Source organism: Pygoscelis adeliae, unplaced genomic scaffold, assembly GCF_000699105.1.
Source record: "Pygoscelis adeliae isolate BGI_AS28 unplaced genomic scaffold, ASM69910v1 Scaffold113, whole genome shotgun sequence".
NCBI classification, from domain to species: Eukaryota; Metazoa; Chordata; class Aves; order Sphenisciformes; family Spheniscidae; genus Pygoscelis; species Pygoscelis adeliae.
Genome location: NW_008825108.1, coordinates 6,106,756 through 6,124,139, shown reverse-complemented (window position 1 = coordinate 6,124,139; position 17,384 = coordinate 6,106,756). Strand labels below are relative to the sequence as shown.

The 17,384-nt window shown below is 39.2% G+C and overlaps 1 protein-coding gene across 1 annotated transcript in view; it reads left to right on the top strand.

Moving 5' to 3' along the window:
* Window positions 1-17,384, top strand: part of LGR5 (leucine-rich repeat containing G protein-coupled receptor 5) — a 51,791-nt gene that overhangs the window by 7,355 nt on the left and 27,052 nt on the right. Inside the window, exons 2-3 of the mRNA XM_009327547.1 lie at window positions 7,322-7,393; window positions 8,986-9,057. Of these exons, the coding sequence (XP_009325822.1) occupies window positions 7,322-7,393; window positions 8,986-9,057 (144 nt within the window). The remainder of the gene's footprint in view (window positions 1-7,321; window positions 7,394-8,985; window positions 9,058-17,384) is intronic.

Genomic DNA, 17,384 nt, shown 5'->3' with positions numbered 1-17,384 from the left:
ATTAAGTCTGACAGGCAACAAAATTGAAGCAAAAGATTCAAGATCAGTAATTCTTCCTTGAACAGAAGCAATTTTTTATATCCAGAACAAGTTGTTTTAGAAAACGATTTGGAAATTTATGTTTTCCTGTTATACTTCCACGTTGTTCCTCCACAACCAACCATTTCCTTTATTAGAAATGGAGATAATAGTTTTAGGATTGGTACTAGTGCTATTGGTACAACTCCTCAGAGAACAGGTAAATTACTGGCAAATACAATACTGAGGTAGGATGCAAATGAGAGTCTTATTTCTACTTCTGTCAGCACAAATTTTTCCACAGACATCAATGAGACTAAGATTTCACCACGGATCTTGATCAGTTATTCAGAACAATTATGGCAGTTGGAGAGGCGGATCAGGCTTTTAAGAAAGAAGTTTCAAATTACAAAAGAGAATTTCTTATCTGTACCCAAGGTATAAAAGACACAATCCACGATTACATGAATTTTACTGGAATTTTCTACACGGCATACTAGTGTTTTAGCACCAAATTCAGGAAGGTTAGTACCACATAGCAGCAGAACTGTCCCAACTGTTGGGGTTTTTCACTGTCTCAGGCCCTCTGTACTTTCAATTTCTATTCACAAAAGCAAAGATTTGTTTCACCAGTCTCTAGCTTCTTCTATATAATTCCTTTTCAATTTTCTGTCTGGAGAATTTGTTAGTTGTAGTATATAATGTAGCAAATGAGGAATGAAACATCTGTTTTCCAAGAAAACAGGCAAGTAGAAAACTGACTGAATTGTGACGTTATTGATGTTAACCTACTCATCTTTAAACATACATATATATATATAAAAAACCAAATTCATGATAGCATTCTCTTAGCATGTGCAGTCTTTGCTCTTATTCCTTAAATAAAATCAGCAAACCAGTTAGTGAACAGAAGTAAAATGCAGAGTCAAAGGGACATCAAGGCAAGACAGTAGTTCACAGAATTATTTTTGTAGAAATCCCTCACTATCTTTGCACAATTGAAGGATGATTTCGTATTGCACTCACAATTCCATTCTGTATAGGATACTGCGGTACATGTGGACTGATTAAATATAATGCAACACAAGTGATGCAATGATATATAACCTAATCTGTATGAAAGGCACCACTGGCACCAGTCTAGAAATATTGAGTCAGTCTGGTATTGCTATTATAGTTTACTGGCATAATAGTAAGAGTCCTATATATTTATCATAAATTTGAGTGTAATGAAGTTCTACTTAACTGTATCTGTTCTGAAATAGAATTACAACAGATTTCACAGGGTTTTCACTTCTGAATAGTGGAGCTTGACTCCTTTTACACTGCTTATTCCTGTCATACGTTGAGTCGCACCAAGATCCAGAGTGCCGTCTATTCTCCTACGTTTCAGCACCTTGCAAGATTTGATCAGTAACTTGTTCCAGAAAATTCCATTGTGCTAATCCTGTTAGAACACGGCATGAATATTAATTAGTGTAAACGTATGCTTTTTTTCCAAGGAGACTATTATCTTCCTTTCATGTCCTTCCTATAGGTTTTATACTACTAGATTTTGAAATACACTTGTTCAGCATTTGCTGGACTAGATCTTACTCAAGCAAAGAAGAAAAGCAGCCACTACTCATATCGTACTGTCACTGTCTGCTGCAGACAGTGAGGAGTAGCTGGGTTAGATTTGCCACAGCTTCTTTCTACAGTTAGTGGAGAGGTGCTTTCTTTATTAAATGCCACAGTTTATTAGCTGTAGAGAGAAAACTTTTTAGTGTTTCAAGTTCACCTTCCATCCCAGCAGGTAATGAGGAGACGCTTGGTACCAGGCAAGGCTTGTCCTGATGCAGAAAACATCCACACATAAAGCAGTTTTGAGTTGGTGATGAAAAATTACTGTACTAGAAATGTAAAGGAAATAGTTGACTGTGCTCATTCACAACTTCATGTTTATCTGCTTCTTTCTGAGGAATGAAGTTTTTCTTTTCAGACACGAGCAACAGTCAAAGGAAAACAAAAAGAAGTTTCTGATCACTTTCAGAGCTTTCTGTGGGTGTCTCATTAGTTGTGCTGTCTTTGGGAATGTTCTCCTGACTTGGTGACCACCATTTCTCAGAACTCCGACACTGCAGGAGAGGTCAGAATACTCCAAAGGGGTAAACAGATGGGCAACACTCAAAGGAGAGCCCAGACACACCTTTTCTTAGATCCAGCCATAGGCCATGAACCTGACCTGCAGCTATTCCAACAGTGAGCAGAGATTGCCAGCTGGGCTGAACTGCGTTGAAAGATATTTTATAAATTGCTGCCATTTGAAAGGATGGAGGCAACATGCTTTTCTCTCAACTCATTTATTTTACATCTTTTAGAAAGAAACATGCAGTAGTATAAAAACTTAGCCTATGCTTAAGCCAAAAGTATCCTGGTATCTTGACTCCAACAGTGGCAAGTCGCAGGTACTGAGGGAAGCATGTGTTAACACTTCCCCATAAACTTTTCCAGCCTCCATTAATTTGCAAGATTATATGAAGCAGCATAAGTAAAATTTAGTTCTAAAATAATATAGCTCCAAAAATGTGATCCAAAATCAGTAATGCTGTGTATGTTTGATTACTTTTTCATTAAAGGGATGTGATGCATTTGTGCCTGAATGTACTTAATGATATATTTCTAAAATAATGTCAGAAATGCTGGAAATAAAAGAAATAACTTTTAAAAATTGAAATTCAAAGTTGTACAAACAATAGAAGCCAGCTGTTTGGTTATGTAAGCGCTATAAACAAGTATTCCTGCTCTCAGAAATCATTAACTAAAAGCTGAACTATAGAGACAGATAGTATGTCCATCCTCATCTGTTCAGGGAAAGCAATAGTTACCCATCCAGACTAAAATCACTACCCAAAGTCCATCCAAAGTTCAGTAAAATGCTGGGCAGCTTCCCTCAAATAATTTAGGGTAATGGAAAACAAAATCCCTGAAGTGGAGCAGAGGAAACCCTGATAGATACTTGATAGGTACTACAGTGTCAACAAGGGGATTCATTTTCCCCTATGCCAAGACTGAGAATAGAAACATAGTAATAGCAGGAAAAACCCGCAAGGAAAGCATTAAAAATGGTCAGGAACAAATAAGCCAAACTTAATGGGCTTTGCAGCATGCCTTAAAGAACTGCTGTGCTAACTTTCATCCAAGAATATTGAAAGAATTAGACAATGATCCCAATGAATCATTTTTGCTGATGTTTACCAAATGCCACAATGCTGGGGAATTCCAAAGGACTGGGAAGATGCTACCGTCAGAGGTGTAAAGAGAAGGTGTGCTTAGGACCCTGTAGTTAGCTTGGGGCAACTAAGTAGCTACAGCTACTCCATGGTCTCATGGAGCATCTTGGGAATAGATAGGTGGTCTGCCTGAAGTCGGTTCGACAAAAAATCATGAAAAGGGTGTCATGAGAAAGAATTTAATATGATGACTGAAGGTCAGACAACATCATTATATAGAGGATAATTGTTGCCAGATGTCTATCTTTTCTGACATTGTCAGTTTGCTTGGTGAGAGAACGACACGGACATACATGTATTTTGGCATTTGTGATACATTTGATGTAGCCCTCTACTGAAATATGTAGGGCTATACATGATGAGTGTGATCTGCTGCTGCATAAGCAGAGGAGAGTCATATAAGATAGTATTAATCACTGTCTGCAAAATTAGTGAGAGCTCTTTCCAAACTGAAAAATATTCAAAGCAGAATTTCAAGAATGACATGAGGTTTGAAAAACTCATAAAGAGTAAATGCAGAAGCTGTGTTTACCAAAAAGAAGATTAACATGTGGTTTCATCTGTCTAAAGTGTTTGTACAAGGCATATTTAATAATTGAGAAGTTGTAATCTAAAAGGAAAAGAATCATAGAATCATAGAATCATTAAGGTTGGAAGAGACCTCCAAGATCATCGAGTCCAACCGTCAACCCAACACCACCATGCCCACTAAACCATGTCCCTAAGCGCCTCATCTACCCGTCTTCTAAATACTTCCAGGGATGGTGACTCAACCACTTCCCTGCGCAGCCTGTTCCAATGTTTAACCACTCTTTCAGTAAAGAAATTTTTCCTCACGTCCGATCTAAACCTCCCCTGGTGCAACTTGAGGCCATTTCCTCTCGTCCTTTCGCCAGTTACTTGGCGAAGAATATAATATAAGAAGCAGAATATAAAGCAAGGGTTGGAATCTGAAACAAAGAAAAGAGGAAAAAATTACATCTCAGTTTAACAGTGCAGGTAACTATCACTCAGAACAACCCAGGAACATGGCTCAGCATCCCTCACTTACAACTGTCAGCTTCAGATATTTCTCTAAAAGGTGTTGGAGCTGGGGCCATGCGGAGGGGTCAGGCTCTTAGGGCGGTATATTGTGGGTGGCCAGGTGATCCAAATGGATCTTAGAGTCAGAATGACAACAGTTTACTCTGAAAAAGTCTTCTCCTGAAGACACACTGACAGAAAACCTGGCCACAAAAGAAAACAGGGAAAAAAGTTACATGGAAAAGTTTTAGCCATCAGAGACTAGCTGAAATACAGCCCAATGCATTATAGTCAAGTTTTAGCCGTCAGAGACTAGCTGAAATACAGCCCAATGCATTATAGTCTCACTAAAACCATCCTGAATGTCAGTGAGTAGCATGTACATGTATGGGTGTGTCTCTGTGCTTAGTATTTCTTTCTAAATACATTAGATATACATTACAGGTACCATAAAAATGTCTTTAAAATTATGACAGTCCATTTTCAAAAAATGCCAAACATTAAGGTTACCACAGAAAGCCATGGTGATGCTCTGAAGCTGGGAAAAGTGAGTATTACACATTGAAACAAAACTTTAAAGCTGTATAGTGTCCCAATTAAATTGCCACAGTCCTGCATTTGGAACAGGGAGGAGCATGCTTGGTAATTGCCAGAGTCCTCCTCCAGGAGCTCTTAAGCAGGTCTGATTTTCTCAACTAGCCCATTTTATGAAGAGTATCCCAGTTCAAACAGGCGGTATGAATGTGTAATGTAGTTGGCAGTTTGCACTGCAACAATTATCAAAATTGCTGCACACAGCCACTCTTAAGAAGGGGTGGTGGCCTGACAGAGCACCAGCTTGAGTCTTTAGACATGTGGGTTTAGTTCTGTGCTCTTTATCAAGCTTTCCATATGACACTCAAAGCAGTAGCTTATAGCTGTAAGTGAAAACCTCAATACCTGTTCCTACTTTTTTCCCATAAAGTTTTGCAGACTCCTCACTTTCTGGTTCATACCAGGCTCATGGCCAGACTCATGTCCAGTCATGTCATTAAAATAACAGAGCAAAAGGGTGCTGTGAGGATGAAACAGTCTTTAGTCTTTCAGAAAACTCGTATCATAAACTGAGATCAGCATTAGATTGGTCCTGAGCCTCTACTAGTCAGTTATCCACAAATGACATTTACTTTCAGGGACCCAGTCTGGTGTGGCTAACCTAGCACGCACCTGCTTGATCCAGCAACAACACAAAAGTCATCGCCATTTTTGTTCAGAATGAAAGCTGAAGCTGGAGTTGCTCCTCACACATTTGAAAAAAAATAGGCTCAGCCCGTGAGTGCCTCACCTTGGAGCAAGAGTGAGCCAGGTTTGGTTCACTCTGCTTGCAGGAATTCAGGTGCACGTGCCCAATTCTCAGATGTCCGAACATCAGGCTCCAGTGTACTCCAAAGTGAGACAAGCTCAGCAGCTCTGTCTGAAGCTGAGCGCCTCTGCAGAGCACAATTAAATTCATTGAACACAGAGAGGAAGAGCTGCTTGCTCGGAGTTACAGGTCACATCGCTCAGCAGGTGTGTGTGTACAGGGAAGAGCCTTTTCCACAAATTGAAAATGTCTGAAAAGTCTTTGGAGCTGGGATCTAGAATCATGTTTTCTTTCTTTATGGCCCAATTTTTACTTTTATTTTCTGTATGAGAGAGAAGTGTAAAGAGAAGGTGTGCTCAGGACCCTGTAGTTAGCTTGGGGCAACTAAACTCCAAAGAAAGACAACATTCAAGGGCCAGTCAGTGCTGAATCTTTGGGACGGCAGTCATAAGCATCTGACCTTTTCCATGAACAGTATTGGCAACTCTGGTGCCTGCTTCAGTGCTGCAGGTTCCTCTCTGGCAGCTTGGTACCTAAGGCTTTTTCTGGATCTAGCCCTGTGGTTTTTCCTAAGGAGCCAGAGGCCAAATCAAATGTCAACTCTGTTATTGCATCAGCTGGTCTATGGTAACTGTCTGCAGTTTTGGTGTGCAGTATCTTCGCTGATGGGAAATACCAGTTCCACTTGGCTTAACTTGGTCTGCAAATAGAAGAGGGTTACATCATATCAATCCACATTTGTTGCCAGCGAAGAGCAGACACTATGGCTCTACTTACACAGAGTAATTTGGCTGGGAATCTGACCCCTACCAAGTCAGTTTTCCAGCTAGGGTACAGGTATCATAGCGCATTCGTGCTGAACTGAGATGTCAGGAGGCTAAATGCAAGCTGCTCTGGAGTTGCACTGGTAGGGAACACAGAAATGCCATTATTTCACATCAAATACATGATCTCTTTCCTAGGCACAAACCTTAAGGAATGCATTCTTTTTTTGTCAGAGTAACATGCTTTACATTATTTGCTGTAATTACCTAGGTCTGTAAAAAACTTTCAGGTGTTCTGAGAAGGAAGATGCAATAGAAGTAGGGGAAAAAAGCCCTACAAATTTTAGCAAATACAGTTTATGCCAACCTATTACACATCTGCTCACAGGGAAAACTATGATTCCACCAGTACAGCAGTTTTATGTGTAGTTACTTTAAAATGAACTGTGGTCATTACTGTGTGGATACGTTTTGATATTAGTGCGAATGAGTTAAATGTGCACAGACATCATACACGCACAATTCCAAAAGTGCATGCCTGTAAATCCAATGATTCTAATTGTTGTCAGTATATCTGTATTTTAGTTGCTGAGATTGCTCTAATCCTTAAAAAGAACAATATGAAGAATTAGATGTGCATTCTAAACCATAAGCTCGGTTTGCAATGAAATTGCATTTTTGTCTCTGCAGTCCAGCTGTCAGTAAATCGACTGTACAGTTAAGGGCTTCTCTTTTTTTTTTTCCTTTAAAAGTGTATTAATGACAAAACAAGGCTCTTAAACTACTGCCTCTGGCATCACTCGCTCAAACATAGCTGTATTGCACTTTTTAACAACCAAATTAATTCCACATGAAGAGAAAAAGTATTCACTCTCTTTCTTTTCCTTTTTCAAACTTTGCAGACGTCTTGCAGGAAATGGCTTGACATACATTCCTAAGGGAGCATTTGCTGGCCTTTTCAGTCTTAAAGTGCTGTAAGTAAACTGTGTGTTGTTTGATATATTTCTGATTTCCTGAATGCTCCAGGGAACTAATTAACCAGTGAAGTTTTGATCAAGTAAATTACATATTTCGATCAGCTCATTTTGAACGATTCAACTGAAGATACATATGAACATCATCAAATCTTTGGTTTTTCATATAGAAAATATCCTAAACACAAAGGTTGGAAAACATTAATGGCATTCTCAAAACAACTTGCTCATCAAGTAGATGTCTCTGTACAATATCAAAGGTAAAAATCGGTTCAGTTAATAGTTTCTTTGATTGTCTCAAAAGTTCTGATTTCAAGTCTAAAACTTAGTGGACTTTTCATGATCACACAAAACTGGGGATAAATTGCCTTTTCCTTTTCTTGAGAGCCAGGGGGAAAAAACATCATTGTAGAACACCATGTAATTTAAAATGCAGTTCGTATTTCATATCTTGTTCTTTGCGATGTAATTAGCATAAGATAAATTATAAAAAATATGAAAAAAACCTGTATTATTTGGAGTAATAAGACATTACATAGAGTTACTAAAATTATTAGCAGGCCACATCTCACAATATTTATACTAGGGGGGAACTTTGTCTATGTAAAGTTCACAGAAACTGTAGTATTAGCAAAAGCGCCAGCCTCCTAGGCAGCGTCAAGCCAAGCCAGATGCTACTGTAAGGGTATGCAAAGCTCTACTGAAAAAATACGTAAGTGGGAAAGAAGTATGAAGAGTTTCCCACTCCATGTACTCTTAAGCTGGCCAGCTGTACCTCTTGTTGGCCTAAGGAGATTTAGGCCTGCCAAAAATTATTTCATTTACAATGTCCCATCGAATGTGCCTCATTTTGAAGGCAGCATGTACTACTTCAGTTTTACCCATATAGAATCTTTTTATATATGTAGGAGTTGGTCCAAACAAGGATATTAGGCTGTATTCAAAGGGAGGAAAATCATTTTTGGAATGAAAAGTGATTTTTCAATCTGTGCAGGCTAAATGATATGATATTTCAGAAAAGAGATTTGTCAGGTCATTGCTAGCAACCTTCCATTTGAGACGATTTCATTGGGAAAAATTCAGCAGTTTTTACAGAGATAAAATTTTATTCAAACCAAATCATAAACTCCTCATACAGTTAAAAGTTCTGTTTGCCATAGTAGCGTTTTCCTGAGTAATGATTTCAAGAGTCAATCCTTCACAGCTTTATTGGAATAAGAAACTGAAGCACTTCAGAAGGAAAACAAAATCAGTACATGAGGATGACCATTTCGGAATCACTGGAGGCAATTAGAAGCTCAAGCCCTATTGAAAGCAAATTGGATTTGTTCTTTTAACTTCCTCAGCTGCTTTGAAAATCCTGCTCAAAGCTGATGTGTAGCTGTTAACAAAGCTAATGTGCTACAGGTATTTGCTTTGAAGAGAACTGGCATTTGACAGGGGCAAGGGAATGGAGTATTTGTGTAGCTTTCCTGTGTTTGTAATCTTGAAGTAGAACCAGTACAAAGGAGGTAAGCTTGGAAGAAAATTTAAAATGGAAGGAAATTATGTTTACTGTGTTGATTCTGGTTTTTGTGCTACTCAAAATGTAGGATGCTGCAGAATAACCAACTACGCCAGGTTCCTACTGAAGCACTCCAGAACTTGCGCAGCCTGCAGTCTCTGTAAGTATACTTGATAAATCAACTTGTAACCTTGCATGAACAATAATATATGATTACCTATTAATTATCTGTTAATATCACTTAATAATGTGCTGAATCAACTTTTTCTTTTAACTCTCTTTGAGCTGCTTTTTAAGAGAATTGTACTCTCAATTAAACATCAAAAGTGACTGATTTCATTCCAGTAATTTCATGACACCAGCAGCTTCTTCGCAGCGTTATAAACTGGTTCACTGTCTGAGAAGACACTCCTTGCTCTGCAATGCTTTCTGTCTGTCAAGAAGAATATGGAGCCTTAAGCACTGGTCTTTCCCATGGTTTCTTGTTAAGATTCTTTACAGGGGAAAAGAAAGCATCCCAAATGACTCCCTTGTTTTTTTTTCATTTGGTGTAATTTTTTTCCTTTTAAACAGTATGGAAAACACTATTAACTCATGAAACAAAGTGTACTAGAGGATGCTTAATTATATTCTGTGCTTCAGGCAGGTCTCCGTATTTATAGTTCTTGACTGTGCCGTGCTGACTCAGTCCACAAGCTTCAGTTTTAACAGAACTCCTGCCAGAACTGCTAGACCAGGAGTGAGGATTGGCTGCTTCGTGGTATGAATGAAATTATTTTGCTGTGCTTCTGCTCCATAACATGAGGATGGTTGTACCAGGTCGTGCTAAAAGCTGACCTAGCCCAGTATCCAGTCTTCAACAGCAGATGCCAAAGGAAAACTAGAAGGTCAGGCAAAGAATATAATAATACTCCTTTGGTAAACTGTCCCAGCTGCTGGAGGTTTGCACTCAGGGACTCACTGAGCCTATTGTGGCTCCTTTGAATTTAATAGCTCTTAAAGAATTTTCTTCTATGAGTTTGTACGATTGCTTTTTGGGCCAATGTAACACTCATGATTTTTTGTGGCAGCACACCTGCTGATTGGCTAGCCCTGTGTAGCATGGTGAAGTACCTCCTGTTATTTACTTGGAACTTCCCACCACATTTGATGTCCCCTAAGTGCAGCATCTGGAGAAAGTGGAAACAGCAGTTCCTTATTGATGTACGCCAGATTCTATAGACCTCTGTTGTATCTCCACTAGTCACATTTTTCAGACATAGGCTGTTAAGACTGTTTCTCATGCGGGAGCTATTCCCTTCCTCTGGTCATCCTTGTCACTCCTACAGAACTTTTTTTCAGTTCTTATGTATTTGATTTGAGACGAGTCACGGAGGGTTCAGACCTGCACAACATGTTTGAAGTGTGTGCACACCATGGATTTATAGAGGGGAATTATGGATGCTTTTTTGTTCACTTTCCTACTAACTCCCCAAACTTTGTTTTGCTTAATTTTTTTAACCTTTACTGAACACTGAGCTGTTATTTTCATACTTATTACAACTGCGGGACCTCTTTCTAGTATGTTAGTAGCTACTCAAGAGTTTGTCATGTAAACTGTGAGTTGCCTTTTCCGTAAGTACCTCACTGGACACCTATCTATACCGAAATTCATCTGCCATGTTCTTGTGCAGTCAATTGAGTATCATGAGTTCCTTCTGCTGCACTTGCAGTTCACATTTTGCAACCACAAGGCCACTCTTGCTGTCTCAACACAGGACGCAGTAAATATAGAGTATGTTTCTGAATTATCTGCAGAATTCCATTGTCACCTGGTACCAAAAAAATGACTAAATTTTCTAAAGTATCTACTGATTTTGAGTGTGCATCATAAAATATCTAGATGATTGAAGAACGTTCAAAATCAGTGGATACTTTAGAAAATGTTACTACAGTGTGCACTGATCACCAACATCACTGGTAGAAGACTTACGATGACAAGGATAGAGTGAACACCTGTACCAAGCTGTCCAGTCTGGTTAGAGTTAAGTTGTATTGGTTGAGAAATGTACTGTGTTGAACATGCTCTTCTTTTTTGGGTATAAAGAAGTTCCATCAGAAGGTTAACATCTTTTGCATACATTCAATTCAGCCAAAATCTGAAGAACAGAATTAATGAAATGAACTGATTTTCAGCAAAATTATGTCATCTGTGTATAACTTACCACTATGCAGACACACGTGATACTGTATTAGCTCCCAGGTTCTTATGTCCGTCTTGAACAACATTTACCTCCTTAATATACAAAGCGTTCGTTAAGGTTTCTAAAGGTGAAACAGCCCTAAGAATTAATTATCTTATAATTGTTATTTGGTCAGTGCCTTTTTTCTTTATTGACCAGACACAGACTGAAATGTCTTAGCCATATACTTTTGAGGTTACAGTTCTTTCCTTTGATCTTTGAAAAAGTCATGAGAAAATGCTGGTCTAGTGACTGTATTGGATTTTCTTTCTGCTAAACAAACAAAAAAAATCTTGCTGAGATCACATCACTCTTTACACATTCTGGACCAAAACACGATAAGCCAAGCAAACAAGAGTTCCTTTGTTGCTCTGAAAGAGACTGTTGAATTTTCAGCACAGTTTCTAAACAAAATGACAGTCTCACTCAGGCTTTGTTGCAAATATTTTTTTCCCTGGGTGAAGACGTTGAAGAAGTAAACCAAACATAGTTTGTGCAGTCTATATAAAGGACTGATATTTTGTGACAGAATTAAAACAGAGGGAGAATAGGAGTGGTTAGTGGAAACCTTTAGACAGCTGTGTAGCAGACCCAAGATGGAATGATACGGGTTCGTACAGAAAAGCTACTATCACCTGAAAGACGATCACCAGCAAAAGAGACCGCTTTGAGGAAAAGAAAACTATTATTCTTTTGTTTGCTTAAACGGGTTTGTGCCTGTCAGATAAAGGTGTGCACAGATTCAATTTCTTTCATACAGTCTAGGAATTTTCTGTTCACAAGGTGGTTCTTGCATTGGTTTCTGATTTACTATAGGAATTATTTCTTGAAACCTTTGAGATAGCAGGAGTCTTTTCAAGAGTGTAATTAAGAGGTTAAAAGCCTTCACAAAGGCAATTCCTATAAGATAGCAACTTCTTGTATTTATTATGTTTAACTGTGCAGGTGGCATGATTTCTGGAAGCCTCATTAACCCTTTGCTTTAGGTTAGTGTAGATGCGAAAAGCTGAAAACAGGTGACAGGACTCAAATCCCTGCCTTTTGTGGTTTTACTTAAAAAAGGCAGTCATGTAGAGGGGCAAGCTATACTAACTGCCTTGCTACCTTAATCAATGTGAAGAGGATTATGTTAAAATCATTTTTATATGAGTATACATATATAATTGTATGTGTGTACATGCACAATATATGGGCATATATATGGGCACACACAAGTTTTCCATGTTCAGTCGTGATGCAAATTCATCACAAATTTTTGCACAAAAAGGTATTTCTGGATGATATGTTCTCCTTATTACCTAGTTCCAGGCTCCAAAATGACAGCAGAGGTATCAATGTTGATAGATACATTAATTGATGTTAAATGGCCTGTGGCACACAGAACAAGAACTGATGTATTGTAGGAACAAGCAACAGTTTCTTCCACTTTCTTGTCCAAGTTGTAATATTGCTGGCATGCAGAATGGCGTGACAAGTTTGAGTGATAAATATTCATAAATTTCTTAAGGCTTGACGTAGCTCTAGAATAGATCAGTCTTCTTCAGACAGCAGACATTATGCAATAAATACTATAAAATGAGAAATGGGCACAAAAAAGTAAGATTTGTGAATTTCATCTTTAACAGCAAAAATCTATGAGAAAACCTTTACACTGTTGCCTCAAAATAAACAAACAACAATAAGGTTTTCTTCTGTCACTGAAGCAAAAAATAAGATTAAACAATATTAAAATCTTCTCCCATTCTATAAAAGACTTTGTAGTTCAAGAGTCAACAACAGTGACGTGCTACTTTGATTAATAAATGAGTTCAGCTACCAGAGCTTGGACAATGATTGTGTAGGACTCCAGTTCCCTTTGTGGCAGGAGGATTTAAGGAAGTAACCAGAACATGTTGATTTTGAGATGTGGTTTTGATCTCCAAGTTCAGTAGAAGAATATCTTCAACTTATTATATGGGCTATAATTTTTCTCTGAAATCTAGTGTTAATACAAATTATCTGGATTACTAGTCCTAACAATTCAAATTGCATTTATTTCTGTTAAGCCAAAAAGAGGAAAATATGTTCGCAGGTACCATGATTGAAAGGGACGAACACACAGTCACTGACGTGTCACAACTTAGATCTTGGCAGCAGGGTTTGAAGTGTCACTTGAGTGCTGTCTTCTCTGTTACTCGCCTTGAGCAAATGTATTTCTTTAGAACCGACTACAAGCAGATGGTCTCTGGATTTTGTGTTTCCCACAGCATCAATATCTCCATTCTGCTTTTAAATCAAGAAACCTTTTAGTGATTTTGAATACACCTGTGTAGTCCAAAAGCCTTTTACATATGTATATTGATTTGTTTTTCAAATATCATTATTAATTAACAGCTTGTTTTCTGTCCAACTTTTTTCATTTAATGTATGTATTTGTTTACATAGGTATCTTTTTTTCTCTAATGTAATTGTCTTGTCATCCCTTATGTATCAGAATTAGCATATAATTTAAGTATTTTTGAAGAAGAAGGGACTGATAAAGCAGGCAATGACATATCAATAATTTTTTTTTTCCCTGAACATGTTAACACAAATTTTGTGTTACCAGCAACCGATAAGTTGCACATCTCCCTTTGTGAATGTGGCTAAATAAAGGAGGAAAGCGTAACTGGCATTACTGATGGAAAAGCAAAGCTTCTGCTATTCTTTTATTGGGACTATTGTAATACAACCCTTTGCAGTGAATATTACAGATGAAACTTCACTCCCTGTTTATTTTCTTGTTTAGCCATCATTGTTAATGAGCAGCTTTTACTGCTGCTTTGTCAGAAACAGAAATAGTCAAAATCAAGAACAGGTTGGGTGCTATCGCACTGTCCATGCCAAACCAGTCATGAAGGACATTTAAAAGCAAGCATTATTTACTGTATCACCTGCTTTCATTCCTGTAAAATTTAAGAGGGCTTTTACTTTAATAGTAGAAAATAGGGCAGAATACAACATAGCCCGTCTTCCAGAGTGCTGGAAACAGTTGATAGAGGGAAAAATAAACCATCTTTTCTTCCTTGGCAACCTGCAAAGTTGGAATTTGGTGAAGCAAATTAATTTGACTTTACAAGTAACAAGATAAGAAAATAGTATCAATGAAATTTGTTTTAAATTTCCTAACAGAATTTGTAAATTGCTTAAATTTTATTTTTAAGATACTTCAGTATTTGGGGACCATCTGATGGTGACACCGAGTTTTACATAAAAGATTATCTAGAAATCATCTCAGATGTTCTTAATAATTGCCTGGCTGGAACAGGTCAGCAAATGGATTTTTCATCTTCTCCCTACTCCTCAAAATATTTGACATTTCAAGAGAAGTTTCCATTCTTAATCCGAACAAAGAGTTGAAGACTTTAAGGGCACAGAGTTCTGAAATGCTTCCAGTTCAGGCTTGAAAATAAAAAGCCTTTTTTTTTTTCAGAAATGTTAACTTTAAACGATTTTTTTCCATTTTGATGCTTGTGTTACTAATACTGATTTTTAGTTAAAAGACGAAACAACTTTGATGAAATCACATTCTCCCAAGAGAGCTGTTTTCATGAAAAGACAAGAACTTTAGTTGTGGTTTTCCATGTCACACCCCATGATAATGAAGCCTACAGAAGGCATTATCCTTCTTAGGAAACCCAGTACCTCAACAGGTACCCACAAACTCCCTGAGGAGGAATTTCCCACAGTTTAAATCAAGGTTGTGTGTACCCATGCAGGTGTCTGTACACATATGCACAGATGTCTCAAAACTCACCATTGCAGTCTCCTCATTTTATTGCACGTCTTAACCATCTGAGCTTCTAGAGCCCTGGGGCACACTAGATAACAGAAGAGTGACTGAAACATGGAGCACTAGTACAGTATCAGACCACCCCTCTCAGTCACAGACACTTTTCTAGCTTGATAAACAGCTGGGAGGAAGATGGAGGTGCAAGGTTCCCTAAAATGCATGTGCTACTATTTTATTTGGGTGCAGTCCCTAACTCAACCAGCTGTAGGGCCAGTTGCTTTCAAAGTGGGGTGCAAATAGGCTGAACTAGATCAGCAATTCCAGGCCACTGGATGATCTTTTCTTTCCTCCAGTAGAAGCTACTAGGTGTCTGACTCTTTTCTTTCTCCTGAGCAATCTCAAAAGAGGTTTTTTTAGTCATAGTTGTAAGGGACAGACAAATTTCTCGACGTCAGAACTGCTAGCCAAAAATCATCCTGCATGGCTGAAGCCCACCGGGACATGCACCATATGTGGGAGGAAGACAAGAAGCCACTGTTGGAGTGGTTAGCAGTGTGGGGGCTTACACTGGATTTCCCAGGGGATCCTCCTGGGCACCATACAGCCACAGACTGTTGCTACAGCCAGACTAGCAAAGCAAACGGTGCTTCAGAGTGCTCCCAGGCACCAGCCATGACCGTCTGTCCTGCTGCACTGTTGACAGGGTCCTTGGCACACTTTTGACCCATGCCAACTAACATTTGCCTGAACTGTTCCCTGGGGCCATCTGGCAGTTTGCATGCCCCTGGGACCATCTCCAGTAGGTGCTCTGCATGCAGCCACCTCGTTTTGGAGGCTAGGAGAGGTCACCAGCGTAGCGTGGGCCACTCCGAGCCAGTTGGCTGCAGGACCTGGGAGCATTCCCAGCCACACCAAATGTGCCGGTCTAGCTGTGGACTCCTGATCTGAGTCTGCAGCCGCATTCCTAGGATAACCCAACAGCTCCTGCTGGCTCCTACTTTTTCCCACCTGTGGGGATTGAGGGTACCTGGTATTAGAGCCAATCTTTGTATAAAAACAGCATTGCAACTGGCTGTTTGTGCTTTAGGCCATGGGCTAGCATCCTGGCCCACCATCTTGAATGCAGGTTTACCAAAACACCCGAGTAGCATGTTTGGCTATGAAGAGAAACACTAGGGATTGAAACTCCCAGAGCTGCAGAGACCTCCCCATGTAAAACTGAGCAGTGGGACAGAAACAAATGCTCCTCAACTGTCACTTGTGACTTTTCTTTTTTGGTCTTGCTGTTGCCACACAGGGTTCTCTGTATCAGTCCTGTAGAAGCCCATACAAGGGCAGAGCTGAAAGTGAGCTGTGGGAACTGCCGTGCTGGTGTGTTGTAATTAAGCTTTTACAATAGTCCTAGCATTTTCCCCTGTGGACTGAAGGGGATTTCCTGCATAAAGGGCCATGTTTGAAAAACATGGCTCACAATAGCCAGCTATATTTTCATTGCATCCACTTTTCAGAACCACTTTTGATGTCACTTGACATTACTTAAATGAGGCCTTAGCCCAACTCCTGTGAACAAATCCTTGAGAGGGTCCATGTCACCACATGCTAGCAAAGATGGTGGGGCTGCAGGTGACCCCCTCCTGCCCGTTATACCCTCCCCAGACAGGCCCTGTCCCCAGCCTCTGTCTATCATTGCTCCGCACCTTGTGGAGAGGCTTGTCTATGGCTCCCTGCATACCAGAGCCAGGTCAGGAGATGAGCAAGGTGGTAGGAAAAGGGAGGAGCACACCCCTTCTTCAATCTGCCATGTGCTCTCACTTCTCTGTCTCCCCTGCCTTTTACATATAGTCCCATTTTTCATCTCCTATTTCAAACTTAAATGTCAGAAGAAATATTTTGTCCTTGACTTCTTTATCTGCCTTCGTGGCTTTGCTCTTCTCCGGTCCCTTTGTTGTATTCAGGCCCTCATCCATTGCAAGAGGAGGCAATCCATGTAATAGCTATTTATTTCAGAGGGGAGAATGACCTGGGAGAAATCTTCTTCCTGATCCCATACCTAGCATTTCATTTAACCCTGAATGAATGAGCAAGATGCCCACAAGACATTAAGGAATTTTTTGATCACAAGGTGCATCCAGGTTGTAGCTGGGCTTGCTCTTGAGAGAAGACTCAGAAAGAGGAAAAAATATATATTCCCGTAGAAACCTACCAGTGGCGTAAAACTAAGTACCCAGTCATACTGAATTGATGAAAAAAATGCAAATCAAATATTTTTCAGAGATCTACCTTCAGTGTTCCAGAGTACCAATAAATGAGTTCTGTTTACAATTCTATATGAATAATATCTTTTCATAATTTATGCACATGGTTGTAGCATTACAGTATGTCACAGGAAACACCAGTGGGATACAGTCCACATAGCTCAAGCATTTAATTTGAAAGGTTTGGACATTTTAAGTGAGCTCAAGGTGAATTTCATACTAGCCGCTTTATTTACATGCTGCGTATCAGAAGAGATCA